Source organism: Protopterus annectens, chromosome 1.part0 (genome assembly GCF_019279795.1).
Source record: "Protopterus annectens isolate FY-2018-M chromosome 1.part0, PAN1.0, whole genome shotgun sequence".
NCBI classification, from domain to species: Eukaryota; Metazoa; Chordata; order Ceratodontiformes; family Protopteridae; genus Protopterus; species Protopterus annectens.
This window is the reverse complement of record NC_056725.1, coordinates 1433543361-1433563632: the sequence shown is the minus strand read 5'-3', so window position 1 is coordinate 1433563632 and position 20272 is coordinate 1433543361. Positions and strand designations below refer to the sequence as shown.

The 20272-nt window shown below is 43.1% G+C and overlaps 1 protein-coding gene across 7 annotated transcripts in view; it reads left to right on the top strand.

Moving 5' to 3' along the window:
- PUM2 (pumilio RNA binding family member 2) overlaps nucleotides 1–20272 on the top strand; it is a 4949642-nt gene that overhangs the window by 1856524 nt on the left and 3072846 nt on the right. For all 7 annotated transcript variants that reach the window (XM_044067594.1, XM_044067585.1, XM_044067551.1 and 4 more), the window contains exon 10: nucleotides 9124–9275. In XM_044067594.1, coding sequence (XP_043923529.1) covers nucleotides 9124–9275 — 152 coding nt within the window. The remainder of the gene's footprint in view (nucleotides 1–9123; nucleotides 9276–20272) is intronic.

Sequence of the window (20272 nt, the reverse complement as noted above, 5' to 3'; positions counted from 1 at the left end):
TCCTCACCGCCACCACCAGTCATCGCCTTATACAAGCCAGGGACTACACAATCAGTCTCTGTTCCCATTTAGGAATATCAGTCAACTTCGAAAAATCTGCCTTATCGCCCTCACAGCATATCTCATTCATAGGGGCGGAGGTAGATACTACTGCAGCTCAGATTAAGCTTCCCCAGATAAGAGTGTCAGCCCTCCGAGATCAGGTCGCTATTCTTCTTCGGAACAAGAAAGCTTCTGCTGCACAAGTGCTGAAAGTCCTAGGCATGATGGCAGCTACCCTTATTGCAGTTCCTCTGGGCAGGATGCACATGAGGGTCCTCCAGTGGCTGCTCTTCGCGAAGTGGTCGTTCCAACAACTTCCTTTGTCGCACAACATCTTGATCACGGAGTCTTGCAAGCGGGATCTTCGATGGTGGCTGAACAGCCAAGATCTGATGATGGGTCACCCATTTGTACTACCCAGCCCTACAGCCACAATAACCACGGATGCTTCCTTGATGGGGTGGGGGGGGACTTTTTCAGGGGAGAACGGTCCAAGGAGAATGTCCAAGATAGAGTACAATCTGCACATCAATGTCCTAGAGTTGAGAGCAGTGTTTCTAGCGTTGCAACACTTTCACGACTCCCTACCTCTAGGAACAGTGGCAGTTCAGACAGACAATATGTCAGTGGTCTGGTACACAAATAAACAAGGTGGAACCAGGTCTTATCCATTATGCAGAGATGCCCTGAGAATTTGGCAATAGGCTGCGTCCACAGGTCACTTTCTGATAAAAACGCACATCCCGGGGTCATCCAACGTCATTGCGGACAGGTTGAGCAGAGCCATCCTGTTGCCACACGAGTGGTCCCTCAAAAATCAAGTGGCGGAAAGGATTTTCCGCAGATGGGGCCAGCCTTGCTGCTATCTTTTTGCATCCCCCTTAAATGCCAAATGCAGAAGCTACTTTGCCCTACTTTCCCTCCGGGGGGTGCCCCCAGGGACACACTGGTGCACGATTGGCCCCCGGGTCTCCTATACGCATTTCCTCCTGTTCCTTTGATACCCAAATTTCTACAGAAAGCCAGGAGTCTGGAAAGGACGATCATCCTAATAGCACCATTCTGGCCTCGACAGATCTGGTTTCTCTTTCTTCGAGCCCACCAGATGGAGGAACCATGGATCCTGGATCCAGTGCCAGACCTATTGACCCACTCGGGGGTCCCTCACCCATCTCTCCATTCCCTCAAACTGACAGCTTGGCTGCTCCGCTTCCCAATTTAGCCAGGTTGGATTGTTTGTGTCCAGCAGTACAGCACATTCTAGTTACTTCCCACAAAGCTTCCACCAGGAAACTAGTCAGGAGCAAATGGAAACATTTTGCGTGTTTGGCATCAGGGCAAGGTATAGATCCCTTAGTAGCCCCGATACACAAAATTTTGGAATTTTTATCTACACTCTTTCACGAAGGGGCCTCTACTTCCACGATAAGAGTACAGTTAGCGGCCATATCTAACTTTCATGTAGGGGAAGGAGGCTCTACAGTTATGTCCCACAGGCTTTGTAGAGCTTTCATGAAGGGTACCTTTCACCTCCGTCCACCCATTCGGGATCCGTTTTTTCCATGGAACTTGAATTTGATGTTCTCAACTTATGCTACCACCATTCGAACCAGTGTCAACGTGTTCACTTAAGTATTTGTCATGGAAGACTCTTTCTTATAGCTGTTACTTCAGCTCGTAGAATATCAGAGCTACAGGCCTTGTCCGTTAGGCCACCATACATGGTTTTCCATCCAGACAGTCTCTCCTTGCATACAAATCCGTCATTCCTCCCGAAGGTATGTTCTGTATTTAATATTAACCAATCCATAGAACTTCCCACATTTTTCAAAAACCATTCAAACAAATTGGAATACATGCTGCACAAATTGGATGTACATAGGCAGCTGAGATTTTACTTGGGCAGAACAAAGGATTGCAGGAAATCGGATGAGCTGTTTGTTTCATTCGCAGATAATAAGAAGGGCATGGCAGTAACAAAATGCACATTATCCAAATGGCTTTCGGACTGCATAAATTTTGTCTATTCAGCTTCAAAACAGCCACTTCTGTTCAAACCTAAGGCTCATTCTACTAGGGCCGTGTCTACTTCTCTAGCCCATGCAGCTCGACTACTGTTGGATACTATTTGTGCAGTGGCGACGTGGGCAAAGCCTCATACTTTTGTCACTCACTACAAAGTGGACAGGACCTCCAAGGACAGGGCATCCTTTGGTTCCACTGTACTCGGGAACGTTCTTCCGTGAGTCACCCAGGGTAATGGAGCTAGGGACGCTACCCGTGTGTAAGAACAAACAGCGAGATCGAACAATTTCACATAAAGAAGTTATGTTCTTACCATAACGTTCCATGTGAATTGTTCATCTCGCCTTTGTTCTTACATCCCCTCCCTCCTTCCCCCACCGCGTTCTGGAAGAACGGGTTCAACTAGTGTCTGGTTGGTCTTCTCTGGGTTATTTACACTACCTACTCTTAGTAAGTTGCATAGTAGCTGTATACCTATCTGTGTTTAGTTTTATGTTTTAGTTTTAAGTGTGTGATTGCGTGAGCGCGTTAGTAGTGTGTTCTGGGTTCTTGCGAACTAGATCTGAGGGATAACAGCGGAGGATCATGGGATGTAGACTGTGCCTCGAGCTTCTCTTAGATGCAGAGCTTGTGATGCGGCTGACTCGGAGCCGAGGATCAGCTCCGAACCCCTGTGTAAGAACAAAGGCAAGATGAACAATTCACATGGAACGTTATGGTAAGAACATAACTTCTTTTTTTCTGGTTGCTTGAGAGTTACTATTAAAAACAGACCTGATAAATACTGTTCTCTATACTATACTATACCATAAACGCTGTATTGATTTGATTTTAATATTGAAATACAGTAATTAAAAGCCTGGCTGGAATAATATTTTAAACTTTTATTTCCACTAGAAAGTGTGGCACGCGGAAGAGTTTTCAGTGGCACATTGAGTGGATTGGAATTGATTAGAGAGAGAGGGCGTGGAATGCATGTATGAAAGCAGAAGTGACTGTGTGAGACATCAGAGAGATGTATGAAAGTTGAAGAGTGTGTGAGAGAGATCGGAGAGAGAAGAGTGAGTGAATGCATGTATGAAAGCTGAAGACCTTGTGTGTGTGTGACAGAGAGAGAATGTGCAATCTCATGCAAACTGAGCGAGTATTGGAGAGTGTGTTGACATTATAGCGATTTGACTTGTCTGGATGTTCATCGTGCATACAGCCACAGTCATAACAGATGGGTTCTCCTGCCGTCAGGCGGGTCCTCGGTCGGCCGAATTCCAAAGTCTAGGACCGGCGTCTGTTGTCGTCGCTTTCTTTCCTGACGTCAGTGTGACAGGGGTATATAAGACACAGCCGACGCCATTTTCTTCAGTCTTTTTTGCCGTGCGGTGCCCGAAGCAGAAGCAGTTCGCAAGTGCCGGTCGGCCAGCTCCTGAAATTACGAAAATTCTGAAACCAAAGTCTTCTTTAAAGCTAAGTACCCCGTTGGGGAAACTTTTCTTGCCTCAGACCGATGTCAGACAAAGTTAACAATTGTACTTCTTGTGGGAAGCAAATACCGCATAAGGATTTCCATTCCCTCTGTATACCTTGTTTAGGCCCAGACCACGACGTCTCGGGCTGTCGCTTTTGCGCTACTTTCAATAAACGCACTATTAAGCGTCGGGCGGAGTTCACCCAGCACTTTTTTGGTAAAGCTTTTGATTATAAAATGTCGTCGGAGACTCCGACTACCGTTTTGTCCAAAAAACGCAAGGACAAAGACCGACACGCGAGGTCCATGGTCGCCACCGACACCACGCCAAAACTGGCTGCACGTGGTCCAGTTCTCAGCGAGGCACCTACGCAGCCCCTGACTACCGACGACACTTCTCTGGCGGTGTCTTCTGTAACCGAGACCGCAGGTGCCTCGGCCCATACCCTGACTACAGCTACCGAAGCCACTGTGAGTGTTGAGCCTCTTAATGTGGACAGGTCCACTTCCACCCATGGTGTCTTTAGACCCTCATCTTCCTTTTCCATAAAGGCCTTTACTAAGTCCAAATCAGCCATGCATCCCAAGAGGCCTGTTGCACAGGGCACATCTCCAGGCCCCATGCCTAAAAAGCAGATGCTAAAAATGGCTGAGGATTTAATTACTCTTATCAGGGGTTCCCAACCCCCTCCGGACAAGAGACCCAGAGTGGAGGAAGATTCTCCCTCTTCTGACCAGGGCTCCATTATTTCAGAACATTCTGATGAAGAGGAACACTTGTACTCCCCTTTTGAAGATTCTGATGCAGAGCAGTCCATTCCTTCTGTATCTCCCCCAGAGGATTTTTCTTTCGGGTAACCTTGCATACCTTGAGGGAACACTTCCATTGGGAAGGCCAAGACTTTTCAGATTCCAAGAAAAGACTTAGGGAATTTCTTTTGCTACCTCAGCACAGACCTCTGGCGATACCTCCTGTCTTGGACATACTTGATGATGTTTACTCGGAGGCTTGCCTTAATCCGGATTCCCTGCCTCCTGCCCCAGTCAAGCCTGATAGGTACTACAGAGTTCCTAACTCTCACCAGTTTCTTTACAAAAGCCATAATGCTGACCCTGAAACCATTTCTCAAGGCCCCAAGGGAATGAAGGCCTCTACTGCTAAGAATCCACTACCTTTCGAAAGAGAGTCTAGATCCTTAGAAAGGTGGGGAAAAAAGGTGTATACCTCGGCCACCCTAGCCATGAGGGCCTTAAATTGTCAGTTCCATATGCTTAAATATCAGCAGTTTCTGTTATCACAATTAAGGAATAAAATGTCACAACCTGAACAACCAGATTTGAAGGAGTTGCAGGATATGATGCATAGTGTAGAACAAGTGGGTAAACGCACCTTACAGTGTGGGTACGATGCTCTAGAGGCCTCAAGTAGAGCTGCTGTTACAGGATCAGTCATTCGTAGACATGCCTGGCTTAGGGAGCAAACCTTGCCTGATCATGTTAAAGCTAAACTACTAGATGCTCCTTTACAAAAGGATGTATTATTTGGTACTAATGCTGAGGAGATACTACGGAAAATGGAAGAAAAAGCTAAATCTATGCAAACTGTCAAAGCTTTTCTATAGGTACAGCCACCACGTTTTAGCAGAAATTGGCCTTCAAAAAACTGGTCCTTTCCAGCCACGGACAAGCCCCAAAGAGGTAGATACAGGCGCACAAGGGGCAGAGGACAATCTCAAGGATCATATAGAGGCAGACAATGGCAAACTCCAGCACCAAGAGGTGGCGAAGACAGTGCACAACAATACAGGAAACAAGCCCAGTGACTTTCCCCTTTTCATGCCAAGCAAGTCTCAGCTGCCAGCGCCCTTGGGAGGAAAGCTGGCATTATTTACAAAAAATTGGCATATTATCACAACAGACAAATGGATCCTGGACATTATAAACAGAGGCTACAGATTTCATTTTCACACTGTTCCAAAAATGAGAGGCATGCCGAACCTGCCACACAATCAAAGGGCAGAGGCTCAAATACAAATTTCAAAGCTCATGGACATGAAAGCTATTCAAGAGGTACCTACTCACGAACAAGGTCAAGGTTTTTATTCCAGACTATTCCTGGTACCAAGGAAGGGAACCGACTGGAGACCCATTTTGGACTTATCCATCCTAAACACATTTCTACTCGTACCAAAATTCAAGATGCTCACCTTACAGCAGCTGCTTCCCATGCTGGGCAAGGAGTCTTGGCTGGTAACATTGGACCTCAAGGAGGCATACCTGCATGTCCCAATCAGACAAAGCTGCAGAAGATACCTCAGATTTCTTGCAGGTTCAATCCACTATCAATTCTCTGCATTGCCCTGTGGCTTATCTACTGCGCCCAGAGTATTCACGAAATGCCTGGCATCAGTAATTGCCTACTGCAGACTTCAAGGGATACAAATTTACCCTTATTTGGATGATTGCCTGATCCAAGCGGACAGCAAACACATACTTCTGGAACATCTGGCTTATGTAACACGGTTATTGAATTATCTGGGATACACAGTCAACAAAGAGAAATCCAGGCTAACACCATCTCAGAAAATAACTTTCCTGGGTGCCAACTTGGACACAAACACCCAGATGGCCTATCTTACGCCAGAAAAACAGGGCAACTAACTCAGTACTTCAAAATACTAGCAAATTGTACCAGGCTAACTGCAAGGAAAATCCTGCAGGCTCTGGGCTTCATGGCATCTTGCATTCTTCTAATCCCATGTGCAAAGTTGCATATGAGGAAACTTCAGTGGTACCTAAAAAACCTATGGTCTCAACACAGCCACAGTTTGGAAACAATAATACCACTAATCCCATGTTTGCAAAAGGAATTTCTATGGTGGGCCCAAGCATGCCAAACAAACACAGGTCTACCATTCTGCAAGCCTCAAGCAAATCAAGTCATCACAACAGATGCCTCAGACTACGCCTGGGGGGCACACATGACAGATAGGTGCATTCAGGGCAAATGGTCACAAAAGGAAAAGCACCTTCACATCAATCAAAAAGAAATGCTAGCAGTGATAAATGCAATTACAGCTTTCAAGGACCTCCTGCATCCAGGGCAATTATTGATAAGAACAGACAACACCACAGTAATGTGGTACATAAACGAACAAGGAGGAACACATTCATACCCCTTGGCAGGCTAGCCATGTCACTTTGGAACTTGGCTCTGGAATGGCAAATCGAACTTCAAGCACAGTACCTGCCAGGATTGGAAAACACGCTGGCAGACAATCTAAGCAGAAATATGACAGACCCGCATGAATGGAAGTTGCATCCTCAAGTGTTTACAATGATAATCCAAGCGTGGGGAAGGCCAGACATAGATCTCTTTGCCTCCCACAGGAATCATCAATTGACAAAGTTCTGCTCAAGGACCTCCCATGCAAAGGCCTGGAGAGTGGACGCCCTTTCTTTCAGTTGGGCAGCATGGACAGTTTACGCCTTCCCACCTTTGCCTCTTCTGCCCAAGGTGCTCTTGAAAGCAAGAGCAGACAGACCGAAGATGATACTGATTGCTCCAGACTGGCCAAGACAACACTGGTACCCACTCCTGAGGAGCCTAACACATACTCCTCCCTGGACCCTACCTCTAATGCCTCTTCTACTGACTCAGCACAGCTACAAAACTCTTCACAGTCAGCTGAAAGCACTCAATCTGGCTGCATGGAAAATTCCTTAACACCACAACAGACCCTACTCTCCAAAGAGGTGCAGGATGTCATTTTGGAGGCCAGAAGGCCATCTACTAGAAAGGCTTACTCCGCAAAATGGAAACGGTTTTGCGCTTGGAATGAGAAAAAAGGCCAGGATCCTAGAAATCTGAATTTGCCTCAGATATTACAGTATCTAGCTGAGCTGTTGAACAGTGGACTTTCATTTTCCTCCATCAAAATTCATGCCTCAGCCATTTCTGCAGAATACAACACTGATCCACCCTTATTCTCTCACCCACTCTTAAGACAGTTCCTCAGAGGGGCTAAGAATATAAGACCTCCAAGGAAACAACCAATACCAGCCTGGGATCTTAATTACATTCTAGAAAAATTAACACATCCTCCCTTTGAACCAGCTGCCTCAACAGATTTGCAATATTTGTCCTGGAAAACAGCTTTCCTTCTGGCCATTACCTCAGCTCGTAGGGTTTCAGAACTACAAGCCCTCATGGCCCTTTCTCATCTTCCATCAGGACAGGGTTTCCCTACGAACCAACATGTCATTTATGCCTAAGGTAGTATCCAGGGTAGCTTTAAATCAGGCCATACACTTACCTACCTTTTACCCCAATCCTCAAAACAAAGGGGGAAGGCTGCTACATTCCTTAGACATCCATAGACAGCTACGTTACTATTTGGACTGAACAAAGCCTTTCAAGAAATCAGAACAACTCTTTGTGTCCTATGCTGTAGGAGCTCAAGGGAAGCCAATTTCCAAACAGACAATTTTGAAATGGATAGGCCACTGCATACGGTTTTGTTACTCCTTTCCTTTCATGGTAAATCTGTACCTGCAGGCATCCGATCCCACTCCACAAGGGCCACAGCTACCTCTGCAGCCTTCCTCAGGAGGAGTCCCTACCAAAGATATTTTGGAGGCAGCCACTTGGAGTTCTGTGCATACCTTCACTAAACACTACCACCTACCTTTATACTCCAAAACTAGAGCAGGCTTTGCTACTGCTGTGTTGCAGGGCATTCTGGCTCCTCCCAGTTCCACCTAGTGCCTACCACCCTGTGCGTAGCTTTGGGATTCTACCCATCTGTTATGACTGCAGCTGTATGCACGATGAACATAGTACAGTTTTGTACCTACCATAAATGTAGATGTTCGAGTGCTAATACAGCTGCAGTCCAGGTTTCCTCCCTCCTTCCCTCTGGTACAGACCTAGTGGCTAACTCCTCATCTTACAACTTGATTGGGTTATCCTTCTATGGTGTATTTGCTTGCAACTACTGGTTTTTGATTATATTGTAATGCATGATTATATATATATATATATATATATATATATATATATATATATATATTTTTTTTTTTTATATATATATTGCCTTCCTTCTGGGGGCACCTGACATCTGGGGCAAGAAAGACTGAAGAAAATGGCGTCGGCTGTGTTTTATATACCCCTGTCGCCCTGACGTCAGGAAAGTAAGCGACGACAACCGACGCCGGACCTAGACTTTGGAATTCGGCCGACCGAGGACCCGCCTGACGGCAGGAGAACCCATCTGTTATGACTGCAGCTGTATTAGCACTCGAACATCTACATTTATGGTAGGTACAAAACTGTACTTTTTACCTGTTCTCAGGTTGGGGAGAGAGGGAATTTATTTGTATCGTCCTTTTTAAAACTGTAAATACACAAGGTATGTTTTTCAGGGGGAAAAAAGTGCAACCCATGAAAAACTGAATTGTTTATACTGTACTGTTTCTTCGATTTTTTTTTTTTTTTTCTTCCTGGTTGCTTGAGTTCCGGTTAACTGAGAGTTTACTGTATTTTTAATGAGAAAGGAGCTAAACATGACTGCTAACAGCATTTTCAATGTTAGGTCCCACAGTTGTTCCTCCTCAGTATTATGGAGTTCCTTGGAGTGTATACCCAGCCAGCCTGTTCCAGCAACAAGCAGCAGCAGCCGTTGCAGCAGCAGCAAACACAACAAACCAGCAAGCTGCAAATCAGGCATCTCAGGGGCAACAACAGGTATTAGCCAGACAACAGCGTCACTATTGCATTCTGACCTCATTGTTGCACTATATTCTGAAACTTAATAGCTACATTTTAATATACTGTATAGATGCATTTTTAATCTGACTGGTACATATTCTCTCCATCTAGTTTAAATGCTTTTTTACTGAATTTTTTTTTTAATTGTTTATGTAATAGTTTTACAGATTCTCTGAATTTGCTGTGTGGAGTTCCATTAATCTTAACATGATGGTGTTAGTTTAAGGACTGGCATTTGGCACAGAGGGTTGAAGATGTGACCTGTAGATGTTCTTCGTGTTTCACTGTTGCAGTCATTACATTTGGGTTATCTGCTTGCAGGTAGCCCTCAGTCGGCCTGATTAACAAAGTCTTGGGTCCTGCATCGGTTGCTGTCCCTCCTTCTATGACGTCAGGGGTATAAACATGCAGCCCACGCCATTACATCGGTCTTTCTTGCCATGCTGTGCCCGCAGCAGAAGCAGTTCCCAAGTGCCGGTCGGCCGACTCCTGAAATTTTTGTTTTCGCGTTTCAGAACCGAAGTCTTCAACTAAAGCTAAGTACCCCGTTGGGGAAACTTTTTCTTGCTCATTACCGATGCCGGTGAAAGTTAATAATTGCATTACTTGTGGAAAGCAAATACCTCATAAAGATTTTCATTCGTACTGCAACAACAGCAACTGTATTCCTTGCCTATGCCCTGACCACGATGTAACTTGCTGTCGGTTTTGTGCTTTATTTAATCAGCGCACTGTCCTTCAGTATATTTTCACCTATAAATATTTCGGTTCTCAGTTTAATTATCCAGAAATTTCAACGGTTAGCCATCTGACTACCGGGATTCCGAAGAAATGCAAAGATAAAGACAGTGACAGGCCGCCGAGGTCCAAAACTGCCAACGACGCTTCTCCTAAGCCAGTTGCCAGGACTCAGTGAGGCGCTTTCGTAGCCCCTGATACCTGCTACTTCTGATTTGCAGGCCTCTACTGAGACCCATTCAGAGTCCGGTGTGCCGCTAGATGCTTCAACTATGGAACCCGCGCATGTCTCTACTTTGGATGGGTCCAGAGCCACTGTGCAGGCACCGGCTTCTGAGGGTGTATTCAGGCCTACGGACTTGCATATTAAACCGATGCCTACTTCTTTACTTAGGCCTAAACCTCGATCCATGTCTAAAAAAACGATATCTAGGCCACATGCTCAGGCCTCTAAGCCTAAAAAACAAATGAGAAGAATGGCTGAAGATCTAATAACTCTAATCCGGGGTAGCCAACCCCCCTTTCTAAGAGGCCTAAGACTGAAGTTGATTATGAATCTTCTGATCAGGATTCTGTTTTTTTCTGACTCTTCTGATGATCTGATCAGGATTCTGTTTTTTCTGACTCTTCTGATGATGATTTGGATTTGCCCTTACCTACTTATGAGGATTCTGATGCAGAGGGCTCTATTCCCTCTGCTTCCGTTCCTGAGGATTTTTCTTTTGGGGGAAACCTTACATATTCTAAAGGAGCATTTCCACTGGGAAAGCCAGGATTTTTCTGTTTCACAAAAGAGGATTATGGATTTCCTTCTCCTACCTCAGCATAGGCCTTTAGCTGTTCCTCCTGTACTAGACACTGTTGATGATGCTTTCTCTGAATCTAGTTTGGCCCCTGATTCCCTGCCTCCTGCTCGCAGAAAACCTGACAGATACTACAGGGTCCCCGAGTCCCACATGTTCCTTTTTTAAAATCCTATTGCAGATCTAGAGACTATTTCACAGGGGCCCAAGGGCATTAAGGCTTCTACTGCTAAAAATCCTACTCCTTCTGATAGAGACTCCAAGGCGCTGGATAGATGGGGAAAGAATTCTACAATAAATTCACGACCTACAAACTCAAACCAGGTAAACAATCGGCTGATATATCAGATAGGGGGGGTGACATTAATATTCTTTTAGAAGTAAAAGAGTATGAGTGGATATTAAGGCTATCAGCTGATTGTTTACCTGGTTTGAATTCTGCTGTCACATTAAAACCTATTTTAGTTAAAGTACAACATACTAAGTTATGTTAAATGTTATATGTGAGTTTGTAGGTCATGAATTTATTGTAGAATCTGTTATATATATGCAAAATATGTTTTATTAGTTGTATGAAATTTTAAAGTTTTGTAATTGTCACATGATTTTTTGGGCTGCATGTCATGTGATTAACATTGACTCCTATTTAAATGGAATGTTTTAATGAAACCTGTATTAGTATTGAGAAAGGGTGTGTAACCCGAAAGCTTTGCTGTTTATAAAGGTGTATTTTTTCCTCAACGTTTGTGTCTTTTTAAATATAGTGTCCCAGGGATATAGATTTAACTTCCACACGTTGCCAACACCAAGTGGGTGGCCAGACCTACCCCCAAATCAGTGGGCAGAGGCCCAAAAATAAGTACTTTCTCTCTTAAGCATGGGGGCTATTCAACTGGTACCAGAAGAGGAAAAGGGACAAGGTTTCTACTCAACTTTTCCTGTTACCCAGAAAAGACAATTCATGGCATCCTATCCTGGACCTGTCTAGTCTAAACACCTTTTTGAAGATTCCAAAATTCAAGATGCTGACTCTTCACCAATTACTTCCTATACTAGGCAAATATGCCTGGTTGGCAGTACTAGATTTAAAAAAAGCATATCTGCACATCCCAATCAGGGAATCTTGCAGAAGATACCTAAGCTTCAAAGCAGGCTACACACACCTTTGGATTATCTACTGCGCCCAGGGTATTAACAAAGTGCCTTGCTCCAGTTATTGCATTTTGCAGGCAAAGAAATATTCACATATACCCATAACTGGACGACTGTCTAATTCAGGCAGAAAGCCAGGATGTACTTTTGAATCATCTGGACTTTGTAAAAAGGGTTCTAACTTGTCTATGGTATACCATAAATGAAAACTAATCACACCTGATATCCTTTCAACAAATTATATTCCTGGGAGCAAGCTTGATTACAACTTCCCAGATGGCTTACCTCATGCCAGAAAAGCAAATTCATTTGACAACCTACTTCAAACAAGTGGCCACAAGAAACCCTGCTATCTGCAAAACAAATACTGCAATCCTTGGGGTTCATGGCCTCCTGCATTCTTCTAATTGCATGTGCAAGACTGCATATGAGAAATTACTGTGATATTTGAAAAGCCTATGGTGTCAGCATTCTCAAGACCTAGAAACAATGATTCCTTTCATACCTTGGCTACGCCTAGAGTTCCTTTGGTGGGCAGAGGCCTGCCACCAAAACAAGGGGACTACCTTTCACACCACCCCCTGTTGCCCAAACCCTAACAACAGATGCATCAGACTATGCATTGAGGGCTCACCTGGCAGGGAAGTACATTCAGGGCAAATGGAACCCAAGTCAAATGCACCTTCATATCAATCAAAAAGAAATGTTAGCTGTACAGAATGCTCTGGCAGCCTTCAAGGACCACATTTTTCCAGGACATCTAATGGTAAAGGCGGAAAACACCACTATTATGTGGTACATAAACAAGCAGGGGGGTACCCATTCTTACCCCCCCCCCCCTCTGCAGACTAGCCATGGCATTGTGGAACACAACCTTGAGCTACCAAGTGCACCTACAAGCTCAATTCCTGCCAGGAAAATTAAATACACTGGCAGACGGACTAAGCAGAAACCTCATGAACCCATACGAGTGGAAACTGGAACCAAGGATTTTCAACATGTTGACAAGCAAATGGGGGCGCCCAGATATAGACCGGTTTGCCTCTCCCTAGAACTACCAATTGGACAAATTTTGCACAAGGACTTCCCACAAACAAGCCTGGAAAGTGGATGCTCTCTCCTTCAGCTGGAAAAACCTATCAGTCTATGCCTTACCCCCTCTGCCTCTGCTCTAAAAAAGTACTACTAAAAGTCAAACAGGACAAACCAAGGATGATTTTGATTGCTCCAGACCTGGATTACAGGTCCTTATGGCAGTGGAGCCTTTCATCATCTTTCATGCGGACAGGGTGTCCCTCAGAACTAATCTATCCTTCATGCCCAAGGTGGTATCCAATGTGGCTCTTAATCAGTCCATTCATTTGCTAACCTTCTTTCCCAATCCACAGAATAAAGGGGAACGGATACTGCATTCCTTAGATGGGCAAAGACAGCTTAGATTCTACTTGGACTGGACTAAACCTCAAAGGAAATGTGAACAACTGCTGGTGGCATTTGCTGCAGGAGCAGAGGGGAAGGCTATTTCAAAGCAAACCATTTCTAAATGGTTAAGCCATTGCATTCATTTCTTCTATAAGCACCATGCAAAACCTATCCCCCAGGGGATCAGATCTCACTCCACCAGGGCTGCATCTACCTCTACAGCCTTTCTCAGAGGTGTTCCTACCAGGGACATCCCAGAAGCTGCTACCTGGAGTTCTGTACATACTTTCACCAAGCATTATCATTTGCCAATTTTCTCTAAATCCAGAGCTGGCTTTGCCACTGCAGTCTTGCAGGGCCTTATAGCTGGCCTTACTGCTATCTAAATTCCTCCTCCTAACCATAGCTTTGGGAATCTACCCAAATGTAATGACTGCAACAGTAAAGCACGAAGAATATAGTACAGCTGTGTACACTTACAATAAATGTAGATGTTCGAGTATATTCACTTTTGCAGTCCTGGTTACCCTCCCTCCAGTCCCCTAACTTCTTTTGGCTATACCTCTACTTTCCTTTACTATGCTTAAAAGCCTTTTTGGTGTATTTGCTTTTTTATTGGACATATATCGTTGTGCTTTTATGTTTAATTGCTTCCCATTAGGGGGAACTTGACATCTGGGTCAAGAAAAACTGATGTAATGGCATCTGCTGCATGTTTTATACTCCTGAGGACCTGACGTCATGGAAGAAGGGACAGCAACTGACGCAGGACCCAAGACTTTGTTAATCCGGCTGACTTAGGGCTACCTGCAAGCAGATAACCCAAATGTAATGACTGCAACACCCAAGACTTTGTTAATCAGGCTGACTGAGGGCTACTTGCAAGCAGATAACCCAAATGTAATGACTGCAACAGTAAGTACACTCTAACATCTACATTTATGGTAAGTGTACACAGCTGTACTTTGCATTTACTGCAGGGGCAGAGGGGAAGGCCATTTCAAAGCAAGCCATTTCTAAATGGATAGGCCATTGCATTCATTTCTGCTTTAAGCATCATGGAAAACATACCCCACAGGGGATAAGACCACATTCAACCAGGGCTGCATCTACCTCTACAGCCTATCTTAGAGGTGTTCCTACCAGGGACATCCTAGAAGCTGCTACCTGGAGTTCTGTAAATACCTTCACCAAGCATTACTACTTGCCAATTTTTTCTAAATCCAGAGCTGGCTTTGCTACTGCAGTCTTGCAGGGCCTTATAGCTGGTTCTAATGCTATCTAATTACCTCCTCCCATCCTTAGCTTTGGGAATCTACCCAAATGTGATGACTGCAACAGTGAAACACGAAGAACATAGTATAGTTATGTACCCTTACCATAAATGTAGATGTTAGTGTATTCATTGTTGCAGTCCAGGTTACTCTCCCGCCTGCCTTCTATTGACTATACAGATATTCTTGTTTACTATGCTTAAAGCTTTTTGCTGTATTTGATTTTTTGTTGGAGGTGTAACCTTCTATATAATTGCTTCCTGTTGTTGGGGCACCTGACATCTGGGGAAAGAAAAACTGATGTAATGGCATCGGCTGCATGCTTTATACCCCTGACTACCTGACGTCATGGAAGATGAGACAGCATCCGACGCAGGACCCAAGACTTTGATAATCAGGCCGACTGAGGGCTACTGCAAGAAGTTAACCCAAATGTGATGACTGCAACAGTGAATACACTTGAACATCTACATTTATGGTAAGTGTACTCAACTGTACTTTACCTTTTTCTCCTCCATCACAACCTCCCAGCATTTGCTGTCTACTTGATGGAAGATTCATTGAATTTTGCTTCCTTAACCTTATGGAATTTATTGTGTACCTGTGAGCCATACATATGACCTCCCATTCTTTCCTTGTAAATTGGTTTTCCATTCTCTCTTCCCCATCATTTCTAACCTCCCCTGACTGATTCTTATAGTTGTGAAGTAGTCTATATGTCCTACTAATTACCCCTTTTTGAATTCTGCTTCCTAAACCTTATGGAATTTATTGTGTACCTGTGAGCCATACATATGACCTCCCATTCTTTCCTTGTAAATTGGTTTTCCATTCTCTCTTCCCCATCATTTCTAACCTCCCCTGACTGATTCTTATAGTTGTGAAGTAGTCTATATGTCCTACTAATTACCCCTTTTAACAGCAGCTTCTGTTCCAGATTTAACTAAACACTACCCATTTTTCTTTTCTTATATTGTTCCCAAACTTCTTGGCCTCTTCCCACTCTACCTTTCCCTTTCTTGTTATTTTCTGCCAGTAATTTGGTTCCTTTGCCAGTTTTCACCAGTAAATGCCAGCCCCCACTTGCCTATTGTCTGTACCCTACTAGCAGTCCTACCTGTTTCCAAAATCTCTTTTTTCTATTTTAGTTTTCGGGTTAGAACACTTACCCTACTTTATGAATATAATTTGCTTTTTTTGTTGTTGTTCTGCTTAAGAATTTGCATCCAGAATCTTCCACACTCCTTATTTCTTGATCTGCCTGTGTCATTATAATTTCTTTCCACTTTGAATTATAGCCTTCTGCTTATGTTCTGTGTATGAGCCCTACCTATGTAGCTGCAAAATATTCCTTCAAATCAGCTAATCATAAACCACCTTGTATTGGGAGGATCAATATATCCAGTAAACTCTTGCACTCTTCCCCTCCCAGAACCACACATACCACAACTTCTTCTTTGGCTCATAACAATGACTGACATGTATATAAAATTAAAGGTACTAAAACATTTTCACTGCAGGTATCATGCTATCTGTATCCATAAATAAAGAGGTTCCAGTTTCTCAGTATTTGTATCATCTTTTCTTTAGTCCTTTCCCACATTTCATTAGCTGCCATGACAAAAGCCTTTTTAATCTATACTCGTAATGACTTAATCTTATCCTTCCCCCATAAATATAGGTGTTGCTCAATGTATTCCTGTATGGATACAAAATTTACAGCTGTAGACTGTGTCTGATCTTCCCGAACTGTACTGGAGTGAATGCGTTTTAATGAAGTTTGCACTGTAACTTCCAGTGGCAGAGCCTAAGCCTTTTGATAGAATCAAATTATGTTCTCACACTTTAACAGATGCTCATATATCTGTAACCATAGTGGTTATAAAAGAAGTATAAATGGCAAACTCTTCAGCACACACTATTTTTATAGTGGAAGTATTCTTTGGGTTCTAGGTCTTAAACTGAATTTTATAATTCACAGTAAACACAGTAACTATTATGTTTGTAATATTTGGTAAATAACATACAGTATCTTAGCAACCACTCATGTTACACACACACACTGTCAGCAGCATTTTATTCATCTAGCTGAGCACTTTCATATGAGGCTAAGGAGTTCTGTCTTTGTCATTTGGTTGTTGAGATATTTAGAAAAACATGAAAATTTTATCTGTATGAATTAATAGTATAAAAACAGCATTTAATATCTCTGCCTGGACTAGACAGAGGTCAAATATTAATGCATTTGAGTTTGCTATTGTGTAAGCTGCAGGATCATTTTTTTTAACACCTTGGACATAGCATGGTTTTGGAATTATTTATGGAGATATGAACAAGCAATATTTGACGCCTAGAAGAGTCCGTAGGAGTTAACTGCAGATGTACCTGGAGGCGTCACTGGGATGTAGTGAGTTAGTTTTATATCTCAAAAACACTTGAAACTGTATGTGTGTTCCACATCAAGATGTTTTTTTTTTTTTGGATTTATCAAGTACAAAATTATATCATCTGCAAATAAAGCCAACTTTTGTTGATTTCTGTTCAAGTTATATCCTTGAATTTTTGAGTCCCTTTCTTTCTTTGCTAATGGCTCTAAATAGAAAGCAAATAGAGGGTAAAGAGTACACCTTTGCCTGTTTCTTCTTTTCAGACACATTTTATTGGAGAGGAACCTTCCTACATTACTTCTGGTCTTTGATGCTTTGTATGTCCTCCTACTTAATCTCATTTTGTCTGGGAATTCAAATGCTTCCTTTGTTCTACTCATAAAATCCCAGCTTAACCTGTTGACTGCTTTCTCTGCATCAAGATCCACCAACAATAGCAGTATTTTTTTTACATTTTGCTTTATTAATGTTGACAAAGCTTTCCATTCTCTCTCTCACCTCAAAACCATATTGACTAACATCTCCCTGATGTTCTTTGTGTTTCACTGTTGCAGTCATTACATTTGGGTAATCTGATTGCAAGTTGCCCTCAGTCGGCCTGATTAACAAAGTCTTGGGTCCTGCATCAGTTGCTGTCCCTTCTTCCATGATGTCAGGTCGTTAGTGGTATAAAACATGCAGCCGACGTCATTACATCAGTCTTTCTTGCCATGCGGTGCCTGAAGCAGAAGCAGTTCGCAAGTGCCAGTTGGCCTACTCCTGAAAATTTTGTTTTCAAGTTTCAGAATTGAAGTCTTCAACTTAAAGCTAAGTACCCCGTTGGGGAAACTTTTTCTTGCTCCTTACCGATGTCAGTAAAAGTTAATAATTGCATTACTTGTGGAAAGCCAATACCTCATAAATATTTTCATTCGTACTGTATTCCTTGCCTAGGTCCTGACCACGACGTACCTTGCTGTCGGTTTTATGCTTTATTTAATCAGCACACTATCCGTCGTCTGTATATTTTTGCCCCTAAATATTTCGGTTCTCAGTTTAATTATTTAGAAATATTTTCGGTTAGCCATCCGACTACGGGGATTCCGAAAAAATGCAAAGATAAAGACAGAGTCAGGCCGCCGAGGTCCAAAACTCCAGACAACGCTTCTCCTAAGCCAGTCGCCAGTTCGCCGGTACTCAGTGAGGTGCTTTTGCAGCACCTGATATCTGCTACTTTTGATTCGCAGGCCTCTACTGAGACCCATTCGGAGTCCGGTATGCCACGAGATACTTTAACTATGGAACCCGCAGATGTCTCTACCTTGGATGGGTCTGGAGCCGCTGTGCAGGCACCGGCTTCTGTGGGTGTATTCAGGCGTACAGACTTGCATATTAAATCGACACCTCCTTCATTACGAAGACCTAAATCTCGATCCATGTCTAAAAAACCAATGCCCAGGCCACATGCTCAGGTCCCTATCCCTAAAAACAAATGATAAAAATGGCTGAAGATCTAATAACCCTAATCAGGGGTAGTCAAATCCCCCCCCCCCCCAAGAGGCCTAGGGTTGAGCTTAATTATGAATCTTCTGATCAGTATTCTGTTTGTTATGACTCTTCTGATGACCTGGATTTGTCCATACCTACTTATGAGGATTCTGATGAGGAGGATTTTATTCCCTCTGCCTCCCCTCCTGAGGATTTTTCTTTTGGGGAAACATTACATACTTTAAGGGAGCATTTCCACTGAGAAGGCCAGGAATTTTCTGATTCAAAAAAGAGGCTTAGGGATTTCCTTCTTCTACCTCAGCATAGGCCTTTGGCTATACTTCCTGTCCTAGACATTGTTGATGATGTGTTCTTGGTTCTCTGAATCCAGTTTGGCCCCTGATTCCCTACCTCCTGCTCCTAGTAAACCTGACAGATACTACAGGGTTCCTGAGTCCCACAACTTCCTTTTCAAAAATCCTGTTGCAGATCCAGAGACTATTTCTCAGGGGCCCAAGGGCATTAAGGCTTCTACCGCTAAAAATCCTACCCCTTCTGATAGACTCTATGCCGCTGGATAGATGGGGTAAAAAGGTTTATACTTCTGCAACCTTGGCAATCAGAGCTTTAAACTGCCAATTTCATATGTTAAAATATCAGCAACATAGTATTGGACTGCTTAAACAGAAAATGATGTTGATTCCTGACTGTGTGGAAAATAAAGATTTATAGGACTTAATGCATTCTGCTGAACAAATTGGAAAACATACTTTGCAATGTGGTCTTGATTCTTTAGAGGCCTCTTGCAGGGCTGCTGTTACTGGGTCTGTGCTGAGAAGGCATGTTTGGCTTAAGGAGCAATCTTTGCCTGATCACCTACTAATTCATTGGCTATGTCCATGCTCCAATCCCGACTGAACTCAACAACCTTATTACTCACTCTACTCTGCTCCTGAGTACTCTTGCTCCCCTGTACTAACTTTCACTGACTTCCACAGCCCCCTTTTCCGTACCATCACTCTTTTTCAAATTTCTGTATGCATCCCCCTCTGACCTTCTGTTTTTTTTTCTGTCTCTTGCTTATTTTAGCTGAGCTCCTATTATACTGCTACCTTTACATTTCATCAATATCTTTACCTCCTCCTCTCCTTCTCCAACTGGCTATTCCCTTGACCTACTTAGTCCGTAATACTTGTACCTAACAATTACTGTACTTTTTCCTCTTTCTATTTACTTTATTTTCTCCCTTTTCCTTAACAATAACTACATTTACTTACCTGTTTCTCTAGCAACCTGCATATTTAACACTGTATAATATTTAGTTTAGCCAATACCTGTTTTTGTTGTCACGACCAGTTACTACTGATACTTTTTTAACTTTATTTTGTATTTTCTAAGACTGGAGCTTATTCTCCTCAGCCCCTTGTCTGAACTTTGTTTGTCATTTACTTAGACTAGTCCATGAAAACCTTATATGTAATTGTATTTTACCTGAGTACATTATGCTATTTGTTTGTCTTATTTAATTACTTCCTAATCCGTAGTGTCTTAGTCTGATAGTGGAGCTTTTCTCCTCGGGCCTCTGCTGAAAATGGACATGTATCCAGCCAGACTAGCCCGGTTAACAAATGTAAAATAAAATAAATAAATAAAAAAAATAAATAAATGTTAAAGCTAAATTGTTGGATGCTCCTTTAAATCAGGACTGCCTGTTTGGCAACAAGGTGAAG